The 25,963-nt window shown below is 33.6% G+C and overlaps 1 protein-coding gene across 1 annotated transcript; it reads right to left on the bottom strand.

Moving 5' to 3' along the window:
- Positions 1-363: 363 nt before the first annotated feature.
- On the bottom strand, positions 364-3,241 carry LOC105179909. The gene is made up of 4 exons (XM_011103569.1): positions 3,100-3,241; positions 1,613-2,972; positions 1,144-1,161; positions 364-1,045 (listed from the first exon to the last, which is right to left on the bottom strand). The coding sequence occupies exons 1-4, from the start codon at positions 3,239-3,241 to the stop codon at positions 364-366; spliced, it is 2,202 nt and encodes a 733-aa protein (XP_011101871.1).
- Positions 3,242-25,963: the final 22,722 nt, after the last annotated feature.

Here is a 25,963-nt window from a genome sequence, read left to right as displayed (position 1 = left end):
CGCTTGAAAGAATACTGAATAGAATCAATCAGGCCCAGCTACATTGTCTTTATTAATAGAAAAGACAAGCTCTTTGATATCATCATGGGAGGGTGGCTGACAAAGGTTAAAGAGGACATCTTGATAAATTTGAGGAAATTAGAATGGAAAATCATGTGGAAGAGAGGTGGCAGAGGTATCACTTAAGAGACTTTCAAAGAAGTGAACCGCATATTCCTTAATTTGAGCAGAGTCAGTCATTTCTTGTTGATTGTCCATCACTTTTGAGATTCTGGATTTCAACATTTTCTTCTTAACAGAGGCGTGAAAGTATTTGGTGTTCCTTTCTCCCGCTTCAAGCTATTTGCAGTTGCTTTTCTGCCTTCAAAACTCAGACTCAAGTTTTAGAGTATGGACAAGAGCAGCATTTTGTTTGTTTAAGTTGGTCAAATTGGCTTCGGAAGGCAGCCTATCAAACTGTTTCTCTGCTTCATTAGCAGCAGCCTTGGCTTGGTCCACCAGAGAGAAGATATTGCCAAAAGTATCCTTGTTCCACTGCTTTAGGTGATCCTTCAGCCTATATAGCTTTTGTTGCAGCCTATACATACCATATCCTTGGATTGGGGCACCCCAGGATTGTTTGACCATGTCTTGGAAGTTGTGGTGCATAATCCACATATGCTGAAATCTGAAAGAGGAGGAAACTTTGTCCTCTGTTCTAGTGGCAGTAATTAACAGAGGGTGGTGATCTGACAATCTTCTGGGGAGATGTGAAACTCTGGTGGAATTTAATAAATCAGCCCATTCTTGAGAATATAAGACTCCATCTAAGCGCCTCCAAACCCTTTTGTTAGTCCACGTGAAGGGCTCCCCTTCAAATCCTGCATCAGTTAATCCACTATCCATGACCATATCATTAAAGTCCTCAATAGAGCCCAAGCTACTGATAGTGCCTCCTTGATTTTCATGGGTATGAAGCATAGTGTTGAAATCTCCTCCAACAATCCAAGGTACCTTGTTGAGGGACAGTCTTTTAAGCTCTTCCCACAAGGCTCTCCTGGGATTCCTATAACATTTGGCATATACAAAACTACAAAAAATGTCCTCTTGAAGAAGTATAGAACATATTTTAACATGAAGCAGTTGATTAGTGTTCTGAACTACCTGAACATCAAAACCAACCTGAGCAAGACACCAAATTTTGTTAGAAATGTTAGAGAAGACGGAATGAAAACCAAAGCTATGAATGAAAGAAGCGTCTTCAACGTGAATAAAAGGTTCCAGCAAAACCAAAATATGAGGTCTATGAGTTAAAAGCATGTCAAAGAGAATTTTCTGTTTATCTATCAATACCACGAACATTCTAAATCATAATTTTGGTCATTTAAAACTGCAGAGAGGAAGAGGAAACAGACCTAGTGTACCTTTTAGGAAGGGTCCTAGTAGTACTGTTACCTTCGTTGTTTTTTCTTTTGCATCCACCTTTGCCTGTTTTCAGAGAGTTATCTTCCATGGAATTGTTTCTCTTTAACTTGTTAGACATAGTAGAGTCTTCCAAAATGTGCTCTTGGAGGTTAGCTTCCTGTGCTGTGTTATTGGCCATTTGATAGATCTCCTGTTCTCTTGCTTGTACTTGTGGCTGGAGCTCAGTGGCAAGCTCCAGAAGTGAGTCACTGTCATCCAGGCTTGAAATATGTTGTAGATTGGTGTGACTGCCTCCTCTATGTCACTACTTTCTTTGGTGTCTTGGGCTTCACTTTTACTAGTTTCCTGGGTAGCTTGAATCTCAATGATATCCATCTCAGAAAAGAACTTATTTCTTTGTTTTTGGTTGCTACATTCTCCTCTTAAAAGGATTCTAGTTCCTGTTGCTTTTTTTGAAGTGCAACCCTTGTCACCACTTTTTTGGGTCTTGTTAGCTTTTCCTCTGGCTTTCAGCTCGCTTGTGGAACTAAGTTCATGGCTTTCAGCATTCCAATCCTCGTCCAATAATTCTGTGTTGTCCATCTTTAAGTTCCCCTGTTTTTCATGGCTGTGAATCTGTTCCGCAACATTATCATTCTCCTGTTGATCTTTGTCCCCCTTTTCTGGCTCGTCAGCTATTGAACGTTCCGCTTCTTCAGCGGGAAGTGGTGCTTTGCTTCCTTCCGAATTTTCATCGGCAGTAGGATGGCCTACTGACACAGTCATCTTTGTACCTCTATCACGGGCTTGTTTTGTCTCAATTCCTGCAAATTGTCGATGCCTAGGGTTGATCTTATTACGGGGTGGGGGTTTTGGGGCATTACCTTTCGAAAAACAATCAGAATCCTTATGTCCCACATGCTTGCACAGAAAACAATATTTAGGTAGATATTCAAAAACAACTTTCTGTACTATGGTTACATCATTAATATGCAAGTCAAATTCTTCAATGATAGGTTTTAACAGGTCTATTTCCACACAAACTCTTGCTTGTGATAGTTTAGACTTGTTAAGAGTTAAAGCATCAATTTGTAAAGGTGAACCAACCATGCTAGCGACAGAAAAAAGAGCTTCCTTATGAAATAAATGAGCAGGGAGTTTAGGAAAGCAAACAAAAATAGGAACGACAGATGATTCTTGCGTCGGAGTAAATGTAGGCGTCCATTTGAAAATTCTCATTGGGAAGCCTTGAAGAAACCAAATGCGCCGTAGCCACAGGCGGGAGTAGTCTGACTCGCATGAAAGGGAGATAAGAGTGTGTTTGGAGTTGATCATGCTGACTGTAAACGCGCCTTGAATGCCCAATCTAGCAATAAGCTGATGCATTTGACTGTAAGGGGGTGCTCCATGCGAGAATTTTCCAACAAGGGAAAATCGAAAGGGGGCCGCGAGCTCCTCCGTCTCAGTATTTGTGAATGAAATAGTAGGTCGGCCTTGGTTAACGGACTTGATACCGAGTGGTGGGGGATTATGATCGGCCAGATAAAATTTTCTAAGATCGGAGGGATGTTGATGGATAATCCGATTTCCTGCCGAATTAGTAACAGCTTCAGCAAATGATTTAACAAGAGGAGTTGATTTCTGCTGCTCGATCTATTTCTCCAATTTCTGAGTTGACTCGTCAGAGTTGGAACCGAACTCGTCCGAGTTGGCTACCAAGGTCTCCATAGGCGTCGAGGTTACGTTGGTGGAAGCTGATTGGAGGGGCTGGTCGGCCATGGGAAGGCGAGTCCACCAGTTGTTCTCCGTCAGTCAGCTCCCATCGGACGGCAGAGAAGGGATGCGTAACAGGCGGCATTTGGGAATTTTGTGATCTACGCAACGGCTTGATGGAAATTGTTAGGAGATGGCTCGTTCGACTCACACAGAGGAGACGAGTCGATTGGTGGTGGTTCGCGATCGGGAGGAGCTCCGGTGACGGCGAATCGGCGATGGGAATGTTCCACGGTTAAGGAGAAAGCCCAACCTCTCTCGTTGATGAAACCCAAAATTGATTTATGGGAAATGTTTGCCTTGTATGAGCTTCGGACGGTGTCTTGTCGAAACGGCGCCAAAATTTGAGAAACACGGTGGCGAGTCGAAAAAGGGGCGAAAATCGCGACCTTCAGCTGGCGATTGGCGGCGCGTCAGGGCCAGGTTCCGGTCACACGCAGCACGGCTAGATAGATCGTCAGACGGTGGTTCTGAATCTGTTGCACGTGGCCGGAAATGCGCCGGAGAATTCCGGCACGGTGGCAAGTGTCGGCGGCGAGGTGGAAGATCCCCCAGCACCGTCTCTCAGCTCAATCTCCCTCCTCCCTCAGCTCCGTCTCTCAGCTCCCTCTCAGCTCCGTCTCTCAACTTTGCACTGTTCTATTAAAGCAAGTTTGTTTCCCTTTTTTACAAACTTGTAGTTATTATTACGCTTAGCAAATTTACCACACAGATTCTTGTGTCTAGACCAACGTTTCGGTTAATTTGCGTCGAATTTTGAGAGCGTTCAAAATTTAGCTATTTTTTGCATAGTTTTATTAAGGCAAAGTTTTTTTTCCCTTTTCTACAAACTTGTAGTTATTATTACGCTTAGCAAATTTATCCCACAAATTCTTGGGTGTAGACCAACGTATGAATAAAGTTTCGTCGAATTCTGAGAACGTTCTTAGCTGTTTTGCATTGTTTAATTAAAGCAAGTTTCTTTTCCTTTTATACAGACTTGTAGTTATTATTACACCTAGAAAATTTACCACACAAATTCTTGTGTCTAGACCAACGTTTGGGTCAATTTTAGTCGAATTTTAAGAACGTTCAAAATTTAGCTCTTTTTTGCACGGTTTTATTAAAGCAAAGTTTGTTCCCTTTTGGCTGTAGACCAACGTTTAGGTCAAGTTTCGTCGAATTTTGAGATGGTTCAAACTTTAGCTGTTTTGCACTGTTTTGTTATAGCTAGTTTGTTTCCCTTTTATACAGGTAGTTATTATTACGCTTAGAAAACTTACCACACAAATTCTTATGTCAAGACCAATGATTGGGTCAACTTTCATCGAATTCTGAGAGCGTTCAAAATTTAGCTGTTTTGCACGGTTTTATTAAAGCAATGTTTGTTTCCGTTTTATTCAAATTTGTAGTTATTATACGCTAAGCAAATTTACCACACAAATTTTGGGCCTAGACCAACATTTGGGTCATGTTTCGTCGAATTCTGAGAATATTAAGAATTTAGTTGTTTTGCATGGTGTTAATGAAGCAACTTTGTTTCCCTTTTATACAAACATGTGGTTAATATTACGCTTAGCAAATTTACCACACAAATTCTTGTGTTTAGACCAACGTTTGGGACAAGTTTCGTCGAATTCTGAGAACGTTCAAAATTTAGCTCTTTTGCACGGTTTTATTAAAACAAGTTTGATTCCCTTTATAACAAAGTTGCAGTTATTATTATGCTTAGTAAATTTACCACACAAATTTTGTGGTCCAGACCAACATTTGGGTCAAGTTTAATCGAATTTTGACAACGTTCAAAATTTAGTTGTTTTGCACTGTTTTATTAAAGCAAGTTTGTTTCCCTTTTATAGAAACTTGTAGTTATTTTTACGCTTAGCAAACTTACCGCGCAAATTCTTGTGTCTAGACCAACGTTTGGGTTAATTTTCACTGAATTTTGAGAACGTTCAAAATTTAGCAGTTTTTTGCACGATTTTATTAAAGCAAAGTTTGTTTCCTTTTATACAAACTTGTAGTTATTATTATGCTTAAAAAATTTATCACACAAATTCTTGGGTGTAGACCAACGTTTGGGTCAAGTTTCGTCGAATTCTGAGAACATTCAAACTTTAGCTAGTTTGCACTGTTTTATTAAAGCAAGTTTGTTTTCCATTTATACAGACTTGTAGTTATTATTACGCTTAGCAAATTTACCACACAGATTCTTGCGTGTAGACCTATGTTTGGGTCAAGTTTTGTCGAATTTTGAGAATATTCAAAATTTAGCTGTTTTGCATGATTTTATTGAAGCAAGTTAGTTTCCCTTTTATACAAACTTGTATATTAATACGCTTCGAAAATTACCGCACAAATTCTTGTGTCTAGACCAACGTTTACGTTAATATCGTTGAATTTTCAGAAAGTTCAAAATTTAGCTTTTTTTTGCACGGTTTTATTAAAGCAAAATTCGTTTCCCAAATTCGTTTCCCTTTTATACAAAATTATAGTTATTATTACGCTTAGAAAATTAATCACACATATTCTTGGGTGTAGACCAATGTTTGGGTCAAGTTTCATCGAATTCTGAGAACGTTCAAACTTTAGATGTTTTGAACTGTTTTATTAAAGCAAGCTTGTTTTCCTTTATTACAAACTTGTAGTTATTATTATGCTTAACAAATTTACCACACAAATTCTGTGGTCTAGACCAACGTTTGGGTCAAGTTTAATCGAATTCTGACTACGTTCAAACTTTAGTTGTTTTGCACTGTTTTATTATAGCAAGTTTGTTTTCCTTTTATACAGACTTGTAGTTATTATTACGCTTAGCAAATTTACCACACAAATTCTTAGGTCAAGACCAAAGTTTGGGTTAAGTTTCGTCGAATTCTGAGCACGTTCAAAGTTTAGCTATTTTGCATTGTTTTATTAAAGAAAGTTTATTTCCCTTTTATACAGACTTGTAGTTGTTATTACGCTTAACAAATTTAACACACAAATTCTTTGGTCAACACCAACGTCTGGGTCAATTTTTGTCAAATTCTAAAAATGTTGAAAATTTATCTGTTTTGCACGGTTTTATTAAAGCAATGTTTTTATAACAAACTTGTAGTTACTATTATGCTTAGCAAATTTACCACACAAATTCTATGGTCAAGACCAACGTTAGGGTCAAGTTTAATCGAATTCTGACAACGCTCAAAATTTAGCTGTTTTGCATTGTTTTATTAAAGCAAGTTTGTTTCCCTTTAATAGAAACTTGTACTTATTATCACGCTTAGCAAATTTACCACACAAATTCTTGTGCCTAGACCAACATTTGGGTCAATTTTTGTCGAATATTGAGAACGTTCAAAATTTAGCTGTTTTTTGCACGTTGTTATTAAAGAAACTTTGTTTCCCTTTTATGCATACTTATAGTTATTACTATGCTTAGCAAATTTATCACACAATTTCTTGGGTCAAGTCCGACGTTTGGGTCAAGCTTCGTCGCATTCTGAGAACGTTCAAAATTCAACTGTTTTGCACGGTTTATTAAAGCAATGTTGGTTTCCCTTTTATATAAATTTGTAGTTATTATACGCTTATGAAATTTACCACACAAATTCTTTGACCTAGACCAACATTTGGGTCAATTTTTATCGAATTCTGAGAACGTTCAAAATTTAGCTGTTTTGCACGGTTTTATTAAAGCAAGTTTGTTTCCCTTTTATACAGAATTATAGTTATTCTTATGCTTAGAAAATTAACCACACAAATTCTTGTGTCTAGACCAACGTTTGGGTCAAGTTTCGTCGAATTCTGAGAACGTTCAAAATTTAGCTGTTTTGCACGGTTTTATTAAAACAGGTTTGTTTTCCTTTATAACAAACTTGTAGTTACTATTATGCTTAGCAAATTTACCACACGAATTCTATGGTCAAGACCAACGTTTGGGTCAAGTTTAATCGAATTCGGAAAACGTTCAAAATTTATCTGTTTTGCACTGTTTTATTAAAGCAAGTTTGTTTCCCTTTAATGCAGACTTGTAGTTACTATTACGCTTAGCAAATTTATCACACAATTTCTTGGGTCAAGACCAACGTTTGGGTCAAGTTTCGTCGCATTCTATGAACGTTCAAAATTCAACTGGTTTTGCACGGTTTTATTAAAGCAATATTTGTTTCCCTTTTATATAAATTTGTAGTTATTATACGCTTATCAAATTTACCAAACAAATTCTATGACCTAGACCAACGTTTGGGTCAATTTTCGTCGAATTTTGAGAACATTCAAAATTTAGCTGTTTTTTGCACGGTTTTATTAAAGCAGAGTTTGTTTCCCTATTATACAAATTTGTAGTTATTACTATGCTTAGCAAATTTATCACACAATTTCTTAGGTCAAGACCAACGTTTGGGTCAAGTTTCGTCGCATTCTGATAACGTTCAAAATTCAACTATTTTGTACTATTTTATTAAAGGAATGTTTGTTTCCCTTTTATATAAATTTGTAGTTATTATAAGATTATCAAATTTACCACACAAATTCTTTGATCTAGACCAACATTTGGGTCAATTTTCGTCGAATTCTGAGAACGTTCAAAATTTAGTTGTTCTGCACGGTTTTATTGAAGCAAGTTTGTTTCCCTTTTATACAGACTTGTAGTTATTTTTACGCTTAGAAAATTAACCACATAAATTCTTGTCTAGACCAACGTTTGGGTCATGCTTCGTCGAATTCTGAGAACGTTCAAAGTTTAGCGGTTTTGCACGGTTTTATTAAAACAAGTTTGTTTCACTTTAGAACAAAATTGTAGTTATTATTATGCTTGGCAAATTAACCACACGAATTCTATGGTCAAGACCAACATTTGGGTCCAGTTTATCGAATCCTGACAACGCTCAAAATTTAGCTATTTTGCACTGTTTTATTAAAGCAAGTTTGTTTCACTTTTATACAGACTTTTAGTTATTCTTACGCTTAGAAAATTAACCACACAAATTCTTTTGTCGAGACCAACGTTTTGTCGAATTCTGAGAACATTCAAAATTTAGCTGTTTTGCACGATTTTATTAAAATAAGTTTGTCTCCCTTTTATAACAAAGTTGTAGTTATTATTATGCTTAGCAAATTTACCACACAAAGTTTTGTGTCTAGACCAACGTTTGGGTCAATTTTCGTCAAATTCTGAGAAAGTTCAAAATTTAGCTGTTATGCACGGTTTTATTAAAGCAAGTTTGTTTACCTTTTATACAGACTTATAGTTATTCTTACGCTTAGCAAGTTAACCACACAAATTCTTATGTCTCGACCAACGTTTGTGTCAAGTTTCGTCGAATTCTGAGAACGTTCAAAATTCAGTTGTTTTGCACGATTTTATTAAAGCAATGTTTGTTTCCCTTTTACACAAATTTATAATTATTATACGCTTACCAAATTTACCTCACAAATTCTTGTGTCAAAACTTACGTTCGGGTCATGTTTCGTCGAATTCAGGGAACGTTCGAAATTTAGCTATTTTGCACGGTTTTATTAAAACAAGTTTGTTTCACTTTTATAGAGACTTGTAGTAATTATTACGCTTAGAAAATTAACCACACAAATTCTTGTTTCTAGACCAACGTTTGGGTCAATTTTCGTCGAATTCTGAAAATGTTTAAAATTTTTAGCTGTTCTGCACGATTTATTGAAGCAAGTTTGTTTCACTTTTATACAGACTTCTAGTTATTCTTACGCTTAGAAAATTAACCACACAAATTCTTGTGTCTAGACCAACGTTCGGGTTAAGTTTCATCGAATTCTGAGAACGTTCAAAATTTAGCTGTTTTGCACGGTTTTATTAAAACAAGTTTGTTTTCCTTTATAACAAACTTATAGTTATTATTATGCTTAGAAAATTGACCACACGAATTCTATGGTCTAGACCAACACTTGGGTCAAGTTTAATCGAATTCTGACAACGTTCAAAATTTAGCTATTCTGCACGGTTTTATTAAAGCAAGTTTGTTTCCCTTTTATAAAGACATGTAGTTATTCTTACGCTTAGAGAATTAACCGCACAAATTCTTGTGTCTAGACTTACGTTTGGGTCAAGTTTCGTCGAATTCTGAAAACGTTCGAAATTTAGCTATTTTGCACGGTTTATTAAAGCAAGTTTGTTTCACTTTTATAGAGAGTTGTAGTAATTTTTACGCTTAGAAAATTAACCAAACAAATTCTTATGTCTATACCAACGTTTGTGTCAATTTTCGTCGAATTCTGAGAATGTTTAAAATTTAGCTGTTCTGCACGATTTATTGAAGCAAGTTTGTTTCCCTTTTATACATACTTGTAGTTATTCTTACGCTTAGAAAATTAACCACACAAATTCTTGTGTCTAGACCAACGTTTGGGTCAAGTTTCATCGAATTATGAGAACGTTCAAAATTTAGTTGTTTTGCACGGTTTTAATAAAACAAGTTTGTTTTCCTTTATAACAAACTTGTAGTTATTATTATGTATAGCAAATTTACCACACGAATTCTATGGTCTAGACCAACGTTTGGGTCAAGTTTAATCGAATTCTGACAACGTTCAAAATTTAGCTGTTCTTCACGATTTTATTAAAGTAAGTTTGCTTCCCTTTTATACAGACTTGTAGTTATTCTTACGCTTAGAAAATTAACTAAACAAATTCTTGTGTCTAGATCAACGTTTGGGTCAAGTTTCGTCGAATTTTGAGAACGTTCAAAATTTAGCTGTTTCGCACTGTTTTATTAAAGCAAGTTTGTTTCCCTTTAATATAGACTTGTAGTTATTATTACGCTTAGAAAATTTACCACACAAATTCTTGTGTCTAGACCAACGTTGGAGTCAATTTTCATCAAATTTTGAGAACGTTCAATATTTGGCTGTATTTTGCACGGTTTAATTAAAGCAAAGTTTGTTTCCCTTTTATCCAAACTTGTAGTTATTACTATGCTTTGCAAATTTATCACACAATTTCTTGGGTCAAGACCAATGTTTGGGTCAAGTTTCGTCGAATTCTGAGAACGTTCAAAATTCAACTATTTTGCACGGTTTATTAAAGCAATGTTTGTTTCCCTTTTATATAAATTTGTAGTTATTATACGCTTATCAAATTTATCACACAATTTCTTTGACCTAGACCAACGTTTGGGTCAATTTTCGTCGAATTTTGAGAACGTTCTAAATTAATTGTTTTGCACGGTTTTATTAAAGCAAATTTGTTTGCCTTTTATACAGACTTGTAGTTATTCTTATATTTAGAAAATTAACAACACAAATTCTTGTGTCTAGACCAACGTTTGGGTCAAGTTTCCTCGAATTCTGAGGACGTTCAAAATTTAGCTATTTCGCATGGTTTTATTAAAACAATTTTGTTTCCCTTTAAAACAAACTTGTAGTTATTATTATGCTAAGGAAATTTACCACACGAAATCTATGGTCTAGACCAACGTTTGGGTCAAGTTTGATCGAATTCTGACAACGTTCAAAATTTAGCTGTTCTGCACGGTTTTATTAAAGCAAGTTTGTTTTCCTTGTAAACAGACATGTAGTTATTCTTACGCTTAGAGAATTAACCACACAAATTCTAGTGTCTAGACTTACGTTTGGGCCAAGTTTCGTCGAATTCTGAGAACGTTCAAAATTTAGCTGTTTTGCACGGTTTTATTAAAACAAGTTTGTTTCCCTTTATAACAAACTTGTAGTTATTATTATGCTTTGCAAATTTACCACACTAATTCTATGGTCAAAACCAACATTTGGATCATGTTTAATCGAATTCTAGCAACGTTCAAAATTTAGCTATTTTGCACCGTTTTATTAAAGCTAGTTTGTTTCCCTTCAATACAGACTTATAGTTATTCTTATGCTTAGGAAATTAACCACACAAATTCTTGTGTCTAGACCAATATTTGGGCCAATTTTCGTCGAATTTTGAGAAAGTTCAAAATTTAGCTGTTTTTGGCACTGTTTTATTAAAGTAAAGTTTGTTTCCTTTTTATGCAAACTTGTAGTTATTACTATGCTTAGCAAATTTATCACACAATTTCTTGGGTCAAGACCAACGTTAGGGTCAAGTTTCGTCGAATTCTGAGAACGTTCAAAATTCAGCTGTTTTGCACGCTTTTATAAAAGCAATGTTTGTTTTCTTTTTATACAAATTTGTAATTGTTATACGCTTGGTAAATTTACAACACAAATTCATGGGCCCAGACCAACGTTTCGGTCATGTTTCGTCGAATTCTGACAACGTTGAAAATTTAGCTGTTCTGCACGGTTTTATTAAAGCAAGTTTGTTTTCCTTGTATACAGACATGTAGTTATTCTTACGCTTAGAGAATTAACCACACAAATTCTAGTGTCCAGACTTACGTTGGGGTCAAGTTTCGTCGAATTCTGAGAACGTTCAAAATTTAGCTGTTTTGCACGGTTTTATTAAAACAAGTTTGTTTCCCTTTATAACAAACTTGTAGTTATTATTATGCTTTGCAAATTTACCACACTAATTCTATGGTCAAAACCTACATTTGGATCATGTTTAATCGAATTCTAGCAACGTTCAAAATTTAGCTGTTTTGCACCGTTTTATTAAAGCTAGTTTGTTTCCCTTCAATACAGACTTGTAGTTATTCTTACGCTTAGAAAATTAACCACACAAATTCTTGTGTCTAGACCAATGTTTGGGCCAATATTCGTCGAATTTTGAGAAAGTTCAAAATTTAGCTGTTTTTGGCACTGTTTTATTAAAGTAAAGTTTGTTTCTTTTTTATGCAAACTTGTAGTTATTACTATGCTTAGCAAATTTATCACACAATTTCTTGGGTCAAGACCAACGGTAGGGTCAAGTTTCATCGAATTCTGAGAACGTCCAAAATTCAGCTGTTTTTTGCACACTTTTAGAAAAGCAATGTTTGTTTTCCTTTTATACAAATTTGTAATTGTTATACGCTTGGTAAATTTACCACACAAATTCTTGGGCCTAGACCAACGTTTGGGTCATGTTTCGTCGAATTCTGATAACGTTCAAAATTTAGCTGTTCTACACGGTTTTATTAAAGCAAGTTTGTTTACCTTTTATACAGACTTATAGTTATTCTTACCCGTAGAAAATTAACCACACAATTTTCTTGTTTAGACCAACATTTGGGTCAATTTTCGTCGAATTCTGAGAACGTTCAAAATTTAGTTGCTCTGCACGGTTTTATTGAAGCAAGTTTGTTTCCCTTTTATACAGACTTGTAGTTATTCTTACGCTTAGAAAATTAACCACACAAATTCTTGTGTCTAGACCAACGTTTGGGTCAAGTTTATTCGAATTCTAAGGATGCTCAAAATTTAGCTGTTTTGCACGATTTTATTAGAACAAGTTTGTTTCCGTCTATAACAAACTTGTAGTAATTATTATGCTTAGCAAATTCACCACACGAATTCTATGGTCTAGACCAACGTTTAGGTCAAGTTTGATCGAATTCTAACAACGTTAAAAATTTAGCTGTTATGCACTGTTTTATTAAAACAAGTTTGTTTCCCTTTAATACAGACTTGTAGTTATTATTACGCTTAGCAAATTTACCATACAAATTCTTGTGTCTAGACCAACGTTTCGGTCAATTTTCGTCGAATTTTGAGAACTTTCAAAATTTATCTGTTTTTTGAATGGTTTTATTAAAGCAATGTTTGTTTCCCTTTTATACAAAATTGTAGTTAATACTATGCTTAACTAATTTATCACATAATTTCTTGGGTCAAGACCAACGTTTGGGTCATGTTTCGTCGAATTCTGAGAACGTTCAAAATTCAACTATTTTGCGCGGTTTTATTCAAGCCATTTTTGTTTCCCTTTTATATAAATTTGTAGTTATTATACGCTTATCAAATTTACCACACAAATTCTTTGACCTATACGAACGTTTGGGTCAATTTTCGTCGAATTCTGAGAACGTTCAAAATTTAGCTGTTTTGCACGGTTTTATTAAAGCAAGTTTGTTTCCCTTTTATACAGACTTGTAGTTATTCTCAGGCTTAGAAAATTAACCACACAAATTCTTGTGTCTAGACAAACGTTTGGGTCAAGTTTCGTCGAATTTTTAGAACGTTCAAAATTTAGCTGCTATGCACTGTTTTATAAAAACAAGTTTGTTTCCCTTTATAAGAAACTTGTAGTTATAATTATGCTTAGCAAATTTACAACACGAATTCTGTGGTCAAGACCAACGTTTGGGTCAAGTTTAATCGAATTCTAACAACGTGCAAAATTTAGTTGTTTTGCACTGTTTTATTAAAGCAAGTTTGTATCCCTTTAATACAGACTTGTAGTTATTCTTACGCTTAGAAAATTAACCACACAAATTCTTGTGTCTAGACCATCGTTTGGGTCATTTTTCGACGAATTTTGAGAACGTTCAAAATTTAGCTGTTCTACACGGTTTTTTTGAAGCAAGTTTTTTTCCCTTTTATACAGATTTGTAATTATTCTTACGCTTAGAAAATTAACCACATAAATTCTTGTGTCTAGACCAATGTTTGGGTCAAGTTTCGTCAAATTCTGAGAACGTTCAAAATTTAGCTGTTTTGCACGGTTTTATTAAAACAAGTTTGTTTCCCTTTATAACAAACTTGTAGTTATTATTATGCTTAGCAAATTTACCACACGAATTTTATGGTCTAGACCAACGTTTGCGTCAAGTTTAATCAAATTCTGATAACGTTCAAAATTTAGCTGTTCTTCTTGGTTTTATTAAAACAAGTTTGTTTCCCTTTTATACAAACATGTAGTTATTCTTACACTTAAAAAATTAACCACACAAATTCTTGTGTCTAGACTTACGTTTGGGTCAAGTTTCGTCAAATTCTGAGAACGTTCAAAATTTAGCTGTTTTGCACTATTTTATTAAAGCAAGTTTGTTTCCCTTTAATACAGACTTGTAGTTATTCTTACACTTAGAAAATTAACAACACAAATTCTTGTCTCTAGACCAATGTTTGGGCCAATTTTCGTCGAAATTTGAGAACGTTCAAAATTTAACTATTTTTTGCACTGTTTTATTAAACTAAAGTTTGTTTCCCTTTTATGCAAACTTGTAGTTATCACTATGCTTAGCAAATTTATCACCCAATTTTGTGGGTCAAGACCAACGTTCGGGTCAAGTTTCATCGAATTCTGAGAACGTTCAGAATTCAGTTGTTTTGCACGGTTTTATTAAAGCAATGTTTGTTTCCCTTTTATACAAATTTGTAATTATTATATGCTTAGCAAATTTACCACAAAACTTCTTGGGCCTAGACCAACGTTTGGGTCGTGTTTCGTCGAATTCTGAGAAAACGTTCGAAATTTAGCTATTTTGCACGGTTTTATTGAAGTAAGTTTGTTTCCCTTTTATACAGACTTGTAGTTATTCTTACGCTATGAAAATTAACCACGTAAATTCTTGTGTCTAGACCAATGTCTGGGTAAATTTTCGCCGAATTCTGAGAAAGTTCAAAATTTAGCTGTTCTGTACGGTTTTATTAAAGCAAGTTTGTTTCCCTTTTATACAGACTTATAGTTATTCTTACGCTTAGAAAATTAACCACACAACTTCTTGTGTCTAGACCAACGTTTGGGTCAATTTTTGTCGAATTCTGAGAACGTTCAAAATGTAGCTGTTTTACACGGTTTATTAAAGCAAGTTTGTTTCCCTTTATAACAAACTTGTAGTTATTATTATGCTCGGCAAGTTTACCACACGAATTGTATGGTCTAGACCAACGTTTGGATCAAGTTTAATCGAATTTTGAGAACGTTCAAAATTTAGCTGTTTTGCACTGTTTTATTAAAGCAAGTTTGTTTCCCTTTAATACAGACTTGTAGTTATTATTACGCTTAGCAAATTTACCACACAAATTCTGGTGTCTAGACCAACGTTTAGGTCAATTTTCGTCGAATTTTGAGAACATTCAAAATTTAGCTGTTTTTTGAATGGTTTTAATAAAGCAAAGTTTGTTTCCCTTTTATACAAAATTGTAGTTATTACTATGCTTAACTAATTTATCATATAATTTCTTGGGTCAAGACGAACGTTTGCGTCAATTTTCGTCGAATTCTGAGAACGTTCAAAATTTAGCTGTTTTGCACGGTTTTATTAAAGCAAGTTTGTTTCCCTTTTATATAGACTCTTAATTATTCTTACGCTTAGAAAATTAACCACACAAATTCTTGTGTCTAGACCAACGTTTGGGTGAAGTTTCGTTGAATTCTGAGAACGTTCAAAATTTAGCTGTTCTGCATGGTTTATTGAAACAAGTTTGGTTCCCTTTTATACAGACTTGTAGTTGTTATTATGCTTAGCAAATTTACCACATGAATTCTGTGGTCATGACCAACGTTTGGGTCAAGTTTAATCGAATTCTAACAACGTCCAAAATTTAGCTGTTTTGCACTATTTATTAAAGCAAGTTTGTTTCCCTTTAATACAGACTTGTAGTTATTCTTACGCTTAGAAAATTAACCACAAAAATTCTTGTGTCTAGACCATCGTTTGGGACAATTTTCGACGAATTTTGAGAACGTTCAAAATTTAGCTGTTCTGCACGGTTTTATTGAAGCAAGTTTTTTTCCCTTTTATATAGATTTGTAATTATTCTTACGGTTAGAAAATTAACCACACAAATTCTTGTGTCTAGACCATTGTTTGGGTCAAGTTTCGTCAAATTCTGAGAACGTTCAAAATTTAGCTGTTTTGCACGGTTTTATTAAAACAAGTTTGTTTCCCTTAATAACAAACTTGTAGTTATTATTATGCTTAGCAAATTTACCCCACGAATTCTATGGTCTAGACCAACATTTGCGTCAAGTTTAATCAAATTCTGATAACGTTCAAAATTTAGCTGTTCTTCTTGGTTTTATTAAAGCAAGTTTGTTTCCCTTTTATAGAAACATGTAGTTATTCTTACGCTTAAAGAATTAACCACACAAATTCTTGTGTCTAGACTTAAGTTCGGATCAAGTTTCGTCGAATTCTGAGAACGTCCAAAATTTAGCTGTTTTGCACTTTTTTATTAAAGCAAGTTTGTTTCCCTTTAATACAGACTTGTAGTTATTCTTACGCTTAGAAAATTAACCACACAAATTCTTGTGTCTAGACCAATGTTTTGGCCAATTTTCGTCGAAATTTGAGAACGTTCAAAATTTAACTGTTTTTTGCACTGTTTTATTAAACTAGAGTTTGTTTCCCTTTTATCCAAACTTGTAGTTATTACTATGCTTAGCAAATTTATAAAAGAATTTCTTGGGTCAAGACTAACATTTTTTTTTTTTTTTTTTTAGTCAAATTACCCGAAGGTGGGAGATGCTTATCGGGGTCCCCATCCCATCTTCATTAAAAAGTAAATAACAGATGTCTTACAAAACACTTGAGAAACCAGAGGAGTACAACTCCTAAACATTGTGAAACAGAAAAGAGTTAAAAGTTTCTAAGTGGTTGTAGTGATCCAGTGCGTGCAACGATGTCTGTATTTGCGTGGTGGGGTTGGGTCAAGACCAACGTTTGTGTCAAGTTTCATCGAATTCTGAGAACGTCCAAAATTCAGCTGTTTTGCACGGTTTTATTAAAGCAATGTTTGTTTCCCTTTTATACAAATTTGTAATTATTATACGCTTAGCAAATTTACCACACAAATTCTTGGGCCTAGACCAATGTTTGGGTAATGTTTCGTTGAATTTTGATAACGTTCGAAATTTAGCTGTTTTGCACGGTTTTCTTAAAGCAAGTTTGTTTCACTTTTATAGAGAGTTGTAATTATTATTACGCTTAGAAAATTAACCACACAAATTCTTGTGTCTAGACCAACGTTTGGGTCAATTGTCGTCGAATTCTGATAACGTTCAAAATTTAGCTGTTCTGCACGGTATCATTGAAGCAAGTTTGTTTCCCTTTTATACAGACTTGTAATTATTCTTACGATTAGAAAATTAACCACACAAATTCTTTGTCCTAGACCAACGTTTGGGTCAATTTTCGTCGAATTCTGAGAACGTTCAAAATTTAGCTGTTTTGCACAGTTATATTAAAGCAAGTTTCTTACCCTTTTATACAGACTTTTAGTTATTCTTACGCTTTGAAAATTAACCACACAAATTCTTGTGTCTAGACCAACGTTTGGGTCAAGTTTTGTCGAATTTTGAGAACGTTCAAAATTTAACTATTTTGCACGATTTTATTAAAACAAGTTTGTTTCCCTTTATAACAAACATGTAGTTATTATTATGCTTAGCAAATTTACCACATAAATTTTTGTGTCTAGACCAACGTTTGGGTCAATTTTCATCGAATTCTGAGAAAGTTCAAAATTTAGCTGTTCTGCACGGTTTATTAATGCAAGTTTGTTTCCCTTTTATACAGACTTGTAGTTATTATTACGCTTAGAAAATTAACCATACAATTTCTTGTGTCAAGACCAACGTTTGGGTCATATTTTGTCGAATTCTGAGAATGTTCAAAATTTAACACTATGTTTGTTTTCATTTCCAACTTATTTTCGAGACAAGTCAAAACATACCCAATGTTTGCCATCATTCAAAAACACCTTATTTAGATGTTTTTAACTGTTTTAGCATAAAAACATACATATATATATACACACATATATACATAAATATATATAAAAATGCATGATTTGACAATAAATAGTAATTTTTGTCTCCCAAAATACATCATTAAACATATAATACTTATTTTAAATTATATCCAAAGACATGATTTGACAATGAATAGTAATTTTTGTCTTCCAAAACACAACATTAAATATATAATACTTATTTTAAATTATCTCCAAAAACAAATCCAAACATACATACTATCTCTAACACACACTTATTTATGTTTGTCTTTCTCTCTCTATTTTCACAAAACACAACAAAATACTCAGAAAACGAATCCAAACATTATGTAACTGTTTTGCATGGTTTTATTAAAACATGTTTGTTTCTCTTTAAAACAAACTTGTAGTTATTATTATGCTTAGCAAACTTACCACATGAATTCTATGGTCAAGACCAACGTTTGGGTCAAGTTTAATCGAATTCTGACAACATCAATAATTTAGTTGTTTTGCTTAATTTTATTAAAGCAAGTTTGTTTTCCTTTAATACAAACTTGTAGTTATTATTACGCTTAGCAAATTTACAACACAAATTCTTGTGTCTAGACCAACGTTTGGGTCAAATTTCGTCGAATTCTGAGAATGTTCAAATTTAGCTGTTTTGCACGCTTTTATTAAAGCAATGTTTGTTTGCCTTTTATACAAACTTGTAGTTATTAAACGCTTAACAAATTTACCACACAAATTCTTATGTCTAGACCAATGTTTGGGTCAATTTTCGTGGAATTTTGAGAGCGTTCAAATTTAGCTTTTTTTTGCACGGTTTTATTAAAGCAGAGTTCGTTTCCCTTTTATTCAAACTTTGTTAAAGCAAATTTATCACAGAATTTCTTGTGTCAAGACCAACGTTTGGGTCAAGTTTCGTCGAATTGTGAGAACGGTCAAAATTCAGCTGTTTTGCACGGTTTTATTAAAGCAATGTTTGTTTTCCTTTTATACAACTTTGTAGTTATTATACGCTTAGCAAATTTACCACACAAATTGTTGGGCCTAGACCAAAGTTCGGGTCAAGTTTCGTCGAATTCTGAGAACGTTCAAAATTTAGCTGTTTTGCACGGTTTTATTAAAGCAACTGTGAATCACTTTTATAGAGACTTGTAGTTATTATTACGCTTATAAGATTAACAACACAAATTCTTGTGTTTAGACCAACGTTTGGCCAAGTTTCGTCGAATTTTGAAAACATTCAAAACTTAGTTGTTCTGCACGGTTTTATTAAAGCAAGTTTATTTTTTCCTTTTATACAAGTATGTAGTTATTACAATGCTTAGCAAAGTTATCACACAATTTCTTGGGTCAAGACCAATGTTTGGGTCAAGTTTCGTCCAATTATGAGAACAGTCAAAATTCAGCTGTTTTGCACGGTTTTATTAAAGTAATGTTTGTTTCCCTTTTATACAAATTTGAAGTTATTATACGCTTAGCAAATTTATCACACAAATTCTTGGGCCTAGACCAACGTTTGGGTAAAGTTTCGTCGAATTCTGAGAATGTTCAAAATTTAGCTGTTTTGCACGGTTTTATTAAAGCAAGTTTGAATCACTTTTATAGAGACTTGTAGTTATTATTATGCTTAGAATATTAACCACACAAATTCTTGTATCTAGACCAACGTTTAGGTCAATTTTAGTCGAATTTTGAGAATGTACAAACTTTAGCCATTTTGCATTGTTTTATTAAAGCAAGTTTGTTTCCCTTTTCTACAGACTTGTAGTTATTGTTACGCTTAGCAAATTTATCACACAAATTCTTGGATCTAGACCAACGTTTGGGTCAAGTTTCGTCGAATTCTAAGAACGTTCAAAATTTAACTGTTTTGCACGGTTTTATTAAACCAATGTTTGTTTCCCTTTTATACAAACTTGTAGTTATTATACGCTTAGCAAATTTACCACACAAATTCTTGGGCCTAGACCAACGTTTGCGTCAAGTTTTGTCGAATTCTAAGAACGTTCAAAATTTAGTTGTTTTGCATGGTTTTATTGAAGCAAGTTCGTTTCCTTTTTATACAAACTTGTAGTTATTATTACGCCTTAGCAAATTTACAACACAAATTCTGTGGTCTAGACCAACGTCTGGGTCAAGTTTAATCGAATTCTGACTACGTTCAAAATTTAGCTATTTTGCATTGTTTTATTAAAGAAAGTTTGTTTCCCTATTATACTAATTTGTAATTATTATTACGCTTAGCAAATTTACCACACAAATTCTTGTGTCTAGACCAATGTTTGGGTCAATTTTCGTCGAATTCTGAGAACGTTCAAAAGTTGGTTGTTTTTTGCACGGTTTTTTAAAGCAAAGTTTGTTTCCCTTTTATAAAAACTTGTAGTTATTATTACGCTTAACAAATTTACCACATAAATTCTTGGATCAAGACCAACGTTTGGGTCAAGTTTCGATGAATTCTGAGAACGTTCAAAATTCAGCTGTTTTGTACGGTTTTATTAAAGCAATGTTTGTTTCCCTTTTATACAAACTTGTAGTTATTATACACTTAGCAAATTTACCACACAATTGCTTGGGCCTAGACCAACGTTTGGGTCAAGTTTCATCGAATTCTGAGAATGTTCAAAATTAAGCTGTTTTGCATGATTTTACTGAACCAAGTTCGTTTCCCTTTTATACAAACTTGTAGTTATTATTACGCTTAGCAAATTTACCATAAAAATTTTTGTGTCTAGACAAACGTTTGGGTCAAGTTTCGTCGAATTCTGAAAATGTTCAAAATTTAGCTGTTTTGCACGGTTTTATTAAAGAAAGTTTGTTTCCATTTTATACTAACTTGTAGTTATTATTACGCTTAGAAAATTAACCACATAAATTCTTATGTCTAGACCAACGTCTGGGTCTAGTTTCGTCGAATTCTGATAACGTTCAAAATTTAGCTGTTTTGCACGGTTTTATTAAAACAAGTTTGTTTCCCTTTTATACAAACTTGTATCTATTATACGATTAGCAAATTTACCACACAAATTCTTGGGCCTAGACCAACGTTTGCGTCAAGTTTCGTCGAATTCTAAGAACGTTCAAAATTTAATTGTTTTGTATTGTTTTATTGAAGCAAGTTCGTTTTCTTTTTATACAAACTTGTAGTGATTATTACACCTTACCAAATTTACCACACAAATTCTGTGGTCTAGACCAACGTTTGGGTCAAGTTTAATCGAATTCTGACTACGTTCAAAATTTAGCTGTTTTGCATTGTTTTATTAAAGAGAGTTGGTTTCCCTTTTATACTAATTTGTAATTATTATTACGCTTAACAAATTTACTACACAAATTCTTGTGTCTAGACCAATGTTTGGGTCAATTTTCGTCGAATTCAGAGAACGTTCAAAATTTAGTTGTTTTTTGCACGGTGTTTTAAAGCAAAGTTTGTTTCCCTTTTATAAAAACTTGTAGTTATTATTACGCTTAGCAAATTTACCACATAAATTCTTGTATCAAGACCAACATTTGGGTCAAGTTTCGACGAATTTTGAGAACGTTCAAAATTCAGCTGTTTTGCACGGTTTTATTAAAGCAATGTTTGTTTTCCTTTTATACAAACTTGTAGTTATTATACACTTAGCAAATTTACCACACAATTGCTTGGGCCTAGACCAACGTTTGGGTCAAGTTTCATCGAATTTTGAGAATGTTGAAAATTGACCTGTTTTGCATGGTTTTACAGAACCAAGTTCTTTTCCCTTTTATACAAACTTGTAGTTATTATTACGCTTAGCAAATTTACCACACAAATTCTTGTGTCTAGACAAACGTTTAGGTCAAGTTTCGTCGTATTCTGAAAATGTTCAAAATTTAGCTGTTTTGCACGGTTTTATTAAAGCAAGTTACTTGTAGTTATTATTACGCTTAGAAAATTAACCACATAAATTCTTGTGTCTAGACCAACGTCTGGGTCTTGTTTCGTCGAATTCTGTGAACGTTCAAAATTTAGCTATTTTGCTAGGTTTTATTAAAATAAGTTTGTTTCCCTTTATAACAAACTTGTAGTTATTATTATGTTAGCAAATTTACCAGACAAATTCTGTCCTCTAGACCAACGTTTGGGTCCACTTTAATCGAATTCTGACAACGTTCAAAATTTAGCTGTTTTGCACTGTTTTATTAAAGCAAGTTTGTTTCCCTTTAATACAGACTTGTAGTTATTATAACGCTTAGAAAATTAATCACACAAATTCTTGTGTCTAGACCAACGTTTGGGTCAAGTTTCGTCGAATTCTGAGAACGTTCAAAATTTAGCTGTTTTGCACAGTTTTATTAAAATAAGTTTGTTTCCCTTTATAACAAACTTGTAGTTATTCTTATGCTTAGCAAATTTACCTCACGAATCTGTGGTCTGGACCTTCGTTTGGGTCAAGTTTAATCGAATCTGTGGCCTGGACCATAGTTTCCCTTTTATACAAATTTGTAGTTATTATTACACTCAGCAAATTTTGCACACAAATTCTTAGGTCTAGACCAACGTTTGGGTCAAATTTTGTCCAATTCTGAGAACATTCAAACTTTAGCTGTTTTGCACTGTTTTATTAAAGCAAGTTTGTTTTCCTTTTATACAGAGTTGTAGTTATTATTATGCTTAGCAAATTTATCACACAAATTCTTGTGTCTAGACCAAAATTTGCGTCAAGTTTCGTCAAATTCTGAGAACGTTCAAAATTTAGCTGTTATGCACGATTTTATTAAAGCAAGCTTATTTTTCTTTTATAAAAACTTGTAGTTATTATACGCTTAGCAAATTTACCACACAAATTTTTGGGCCTAGACCAACGTTTGCGTCAAGTTTCGTCGAATTCTTAGAACGTTCATAATTTAGCTGTTTTTCACGGTTTTATTAAAGCAAGTTTGTTTCCCTTTTATATAGACTTGTTGTTACTATTACGATTAGAAAATTAACCACACAAATTCTTGCGTCTAGACCAACGTTCGGGTCATGTTTCGTCGAATTCTGAGAACGTTCAAAATTTAGCTGTTTTGCACAGTTTTATTAAAGCAAGTTTGTTTTCCTTTAATACAAAGCTTAGTTATTGTTATGCTTAGCAAATTTACCACACAAATTCTATGGTTTAGACCAACGGTTGGGTCAAGTTTAATTGAATTCTGACCACGTTCAAAATTTAGCTGTTTTGTACGATTTTGTTAATGCAAGATTGTTTTCCTTTAATACAAACTTGTAGATATTATTATGCTTAGCAAATTTATCACACAAATTCTTGTGTCTGGACTATCGTTTTGGTCAAGTTTCGTCGAATTCGAAAAACGTTCAAAATTTAGCTGTTTTGCACGGTTTTATTTAAAACAAGTTTATTTTCCTTTTATACAAACTTGTAGTTATTATTACGCTTAGCAAATTTACAAACAAATTCTTCGGACAAGACCAACGTTTGGGTCAAGTTTCATCGAGTTCTGAGAACGTTCAAAATTTAGCTGTTTTGCACGGTTTATTAAAGCAATGTTTGTTTCCCTTTTATACAAACTTGTAGTTATTTTACGCTTGGCAAATTTACAACACAAATTCTTGGGCCTAGACCAACGTTTTACGTCAAGTTTTGTCGAATTCTGAGAACGTTGAAAATTTAGTTGTTTTGCGTTGTTTTATTAAAGCAAGTTCGTTTCCCTTTTATACAAACTTGTATTAATTATTACGCGTAGAAAATTTACCACACAAATTCTTAGGTCTAGACCAATATTTAGGTCATCTTTCGTCGAATTTTGAAAACGTTCAAAATTTAGCTGTTTTGCACAGGTTTATATTAAAGCAAGCTTGTTTCCCCTTTATAGAACTTGTAGTTATTCTTAGGCTTAGAAAATTAAACATACAAATTCTTGTGTGTCTAGACCAACGTTTGGGTCAAGTTTCGTCGAATTTTGAGAAAACGTTCAAAATTTAGCTTTTTTGCACGGAATTATTAAAACAAGTTTGTTGCCCTTTATAACAAACTTGTAGTTATTATTACGCTTAGCAAATTTACCACACGAATTTTTTGGTCAGACCAACGTTTGGGTCAAGTTTAATCAATTCTAACAACGTTCAAAATTTAGTTATTTTGCACTGTTTTATTAAAGCAAGTTTGTTTCCCTTTTATACAAACTTATAGTTATTATTACGCTTAGCAAATTTACCACACAAATTCTTGGGTTTAGACCAATGTTTGGGTCGAGTTTCATCGAATACTGAGAACGTTCAAACTTTAGCTGTTTGGCACAGTTTTATTAAAGAAAGTTTGTTTCCCTTTTATACAGAGTTGTAGTATTAATACGCTTAGCAAATTTACCACACAAATTCTTGTGTCTAGACCAATGTTTTAGTCAAGTTTTGTGGAATTCTGAGAATGTTCAAAATTTAGCTGTTATGCACAATTTTATTAAAGCAATGTTTATTTCCCTTTTATACCAACCTGCAGTTATTACTATGCTTAGCAAATTTAACACACAAATTCTTGGGTCAAGACCAACGTTTGGGTCAAGTTTCGTCGAATTCTGAGAACGTTCAAAATTTAGCTGTTTTGCATGGTTTTATTGAAGAAAGTTCGTTCCCTTTTATACAAACTTGTAGTTATTATTACGCGTAGCAAATTTACCACACCAATTCTTGGGTCTAGACCAACGTTTGGGTCATCTTTCGTCGAATTCTGAGAACGTTCAAAAGTTTGTTTCTCTTTTATACATACTTGTAGTTATTATTATGCTTAGCAAATTTACCATACAAATTCTTCGGTCAAGACCAACGTTTGCGGCAAGTTTCGTCGAATTCTTACAACGTTCATAATTTAGCTGTTTTGCACGGTTTTATTAAAGCAAGTTTGTTTCCCTTTTATATAGACTTGTAGTTACCATTACGATTAGAAAATTAACCACACAAATTCTTGTGTCTAGACCAATGTTCGGGTCATGTTTTGTCGAATTCTGAGAACGTTCAAAATTTAGTTGTTTTGCACAATTTTATTAAAGCAAGTTTGTTTTCCTTTAATACAAACTTTAGTCATTATTATGCTTAGCAAATTTAGCACACAAATTCTGTGGTCTAGACCAACGATTGGTTCAAGTTTAATCGAATTCTAACCACGTTCAAAATTTAGTTATTTTGCACTGTTTTATTAAAGCAAGTTTGTTTCCCTTTTATACCAATTTGTAGTTACTATTACGCTTAGCAAATTTACCACACAAATTCTTGTGTCTAGACCAATGTTTGGGTTAATTTTCGTCGAATTTTGAGAACGTTCAAAATTTAGCTGTTTTTTGCACTGTTTTATTAAAGCAAGTTAGTTTCCCTTTTATACAGACTTGTAGTTATTAATACGCCTAGAAAATTTATCGCACAAATTCTTGTGTCTATACCAACGTTTGGGTCAATTTTAATCGAATTTTGAGAACGTTCGACGAATTCTGAGAACTTTCAAACTTTAGTTGTTCTGCACGGTTTTATCAAAGCAAGTTTGTTTTTCTTTTATACAAACTTATAGTTATTATTATGCTTAGCAAATTTACCACACAAATTCTGCGGTCTATACCAACGTTTGGGTCAAGTTTAATCGAATTCTGACTACGTTCAAAGTTTAGTTATTCTGCACGGTTTTATTAAAGCAAGTTTGTTTATTATGCTTAGCAAATTTACCACACAAATTCAGTGGTCTAGACCAACATTTGGGTCCAGTTTAATCGAATTCTGACAACGTTCAAAATTTAGCTGTTTTGCCCTGTTTTATTAAAGCAAGTTTGTTTCCCTTTAATACAAACTTGTAGTTATTATTACGCTTAGGAAATTAATCACACGAATTCTTATATCTAGACCAACGTTTGGGTAACGTTTCGTCGAATTACGAGAACGTTCAAAATTTAGCTGTTTTGCTCGGTTTTATTAAAACAAGTTTGTTTCCCTTTATAACAAGCTTGTAGTTATTATTATTCTTAGCAAATTTACCACACGAATTCTGGGGTCTAGACCATCGTTTGGGTCAGGTTTAATCGAATTCTGAAAATGTTCAAAATTTAGCTGTTTTGCACTGTTTTTATTAAAGCAAGTTTGTTATCTTTTTATACAAACTTGTAGTTACTATTACACTCAGCAAGTTTTCCCCACAAATTCTTGGGTCTAGACCAACGTTTGGGTCAAATTTCGTCGAATTCTCAGAACGTTCAAACTTTAGCATTTTTGCACTATTTTATTAAGGTAAGTTTGTTTCCCTTTTATACAGAGTTGTAGTTATTA

This window comes from Sesamum indicum, unplaced genomic scaffold (assembly GCF_000512975.1).
Source record: "Sesamum indicum cultivar Zhongzhi No. 13 unplaced genomic scaffold, S_indicum_v1.0 scaffold00235, whole genome shotgun sequence".
In the NCBI taxonomy this organism is placed as follows: domain Eukaryota; kingdom Viridiplantae; phylum Streptophyta; class Magnoliopsida; order Lamiales; family Pedaliaceae; genus Sesamum; species Sesamum indicum.
This window is presented reverse-complemented; position numbering and strand designations above follow the sequence as displayed.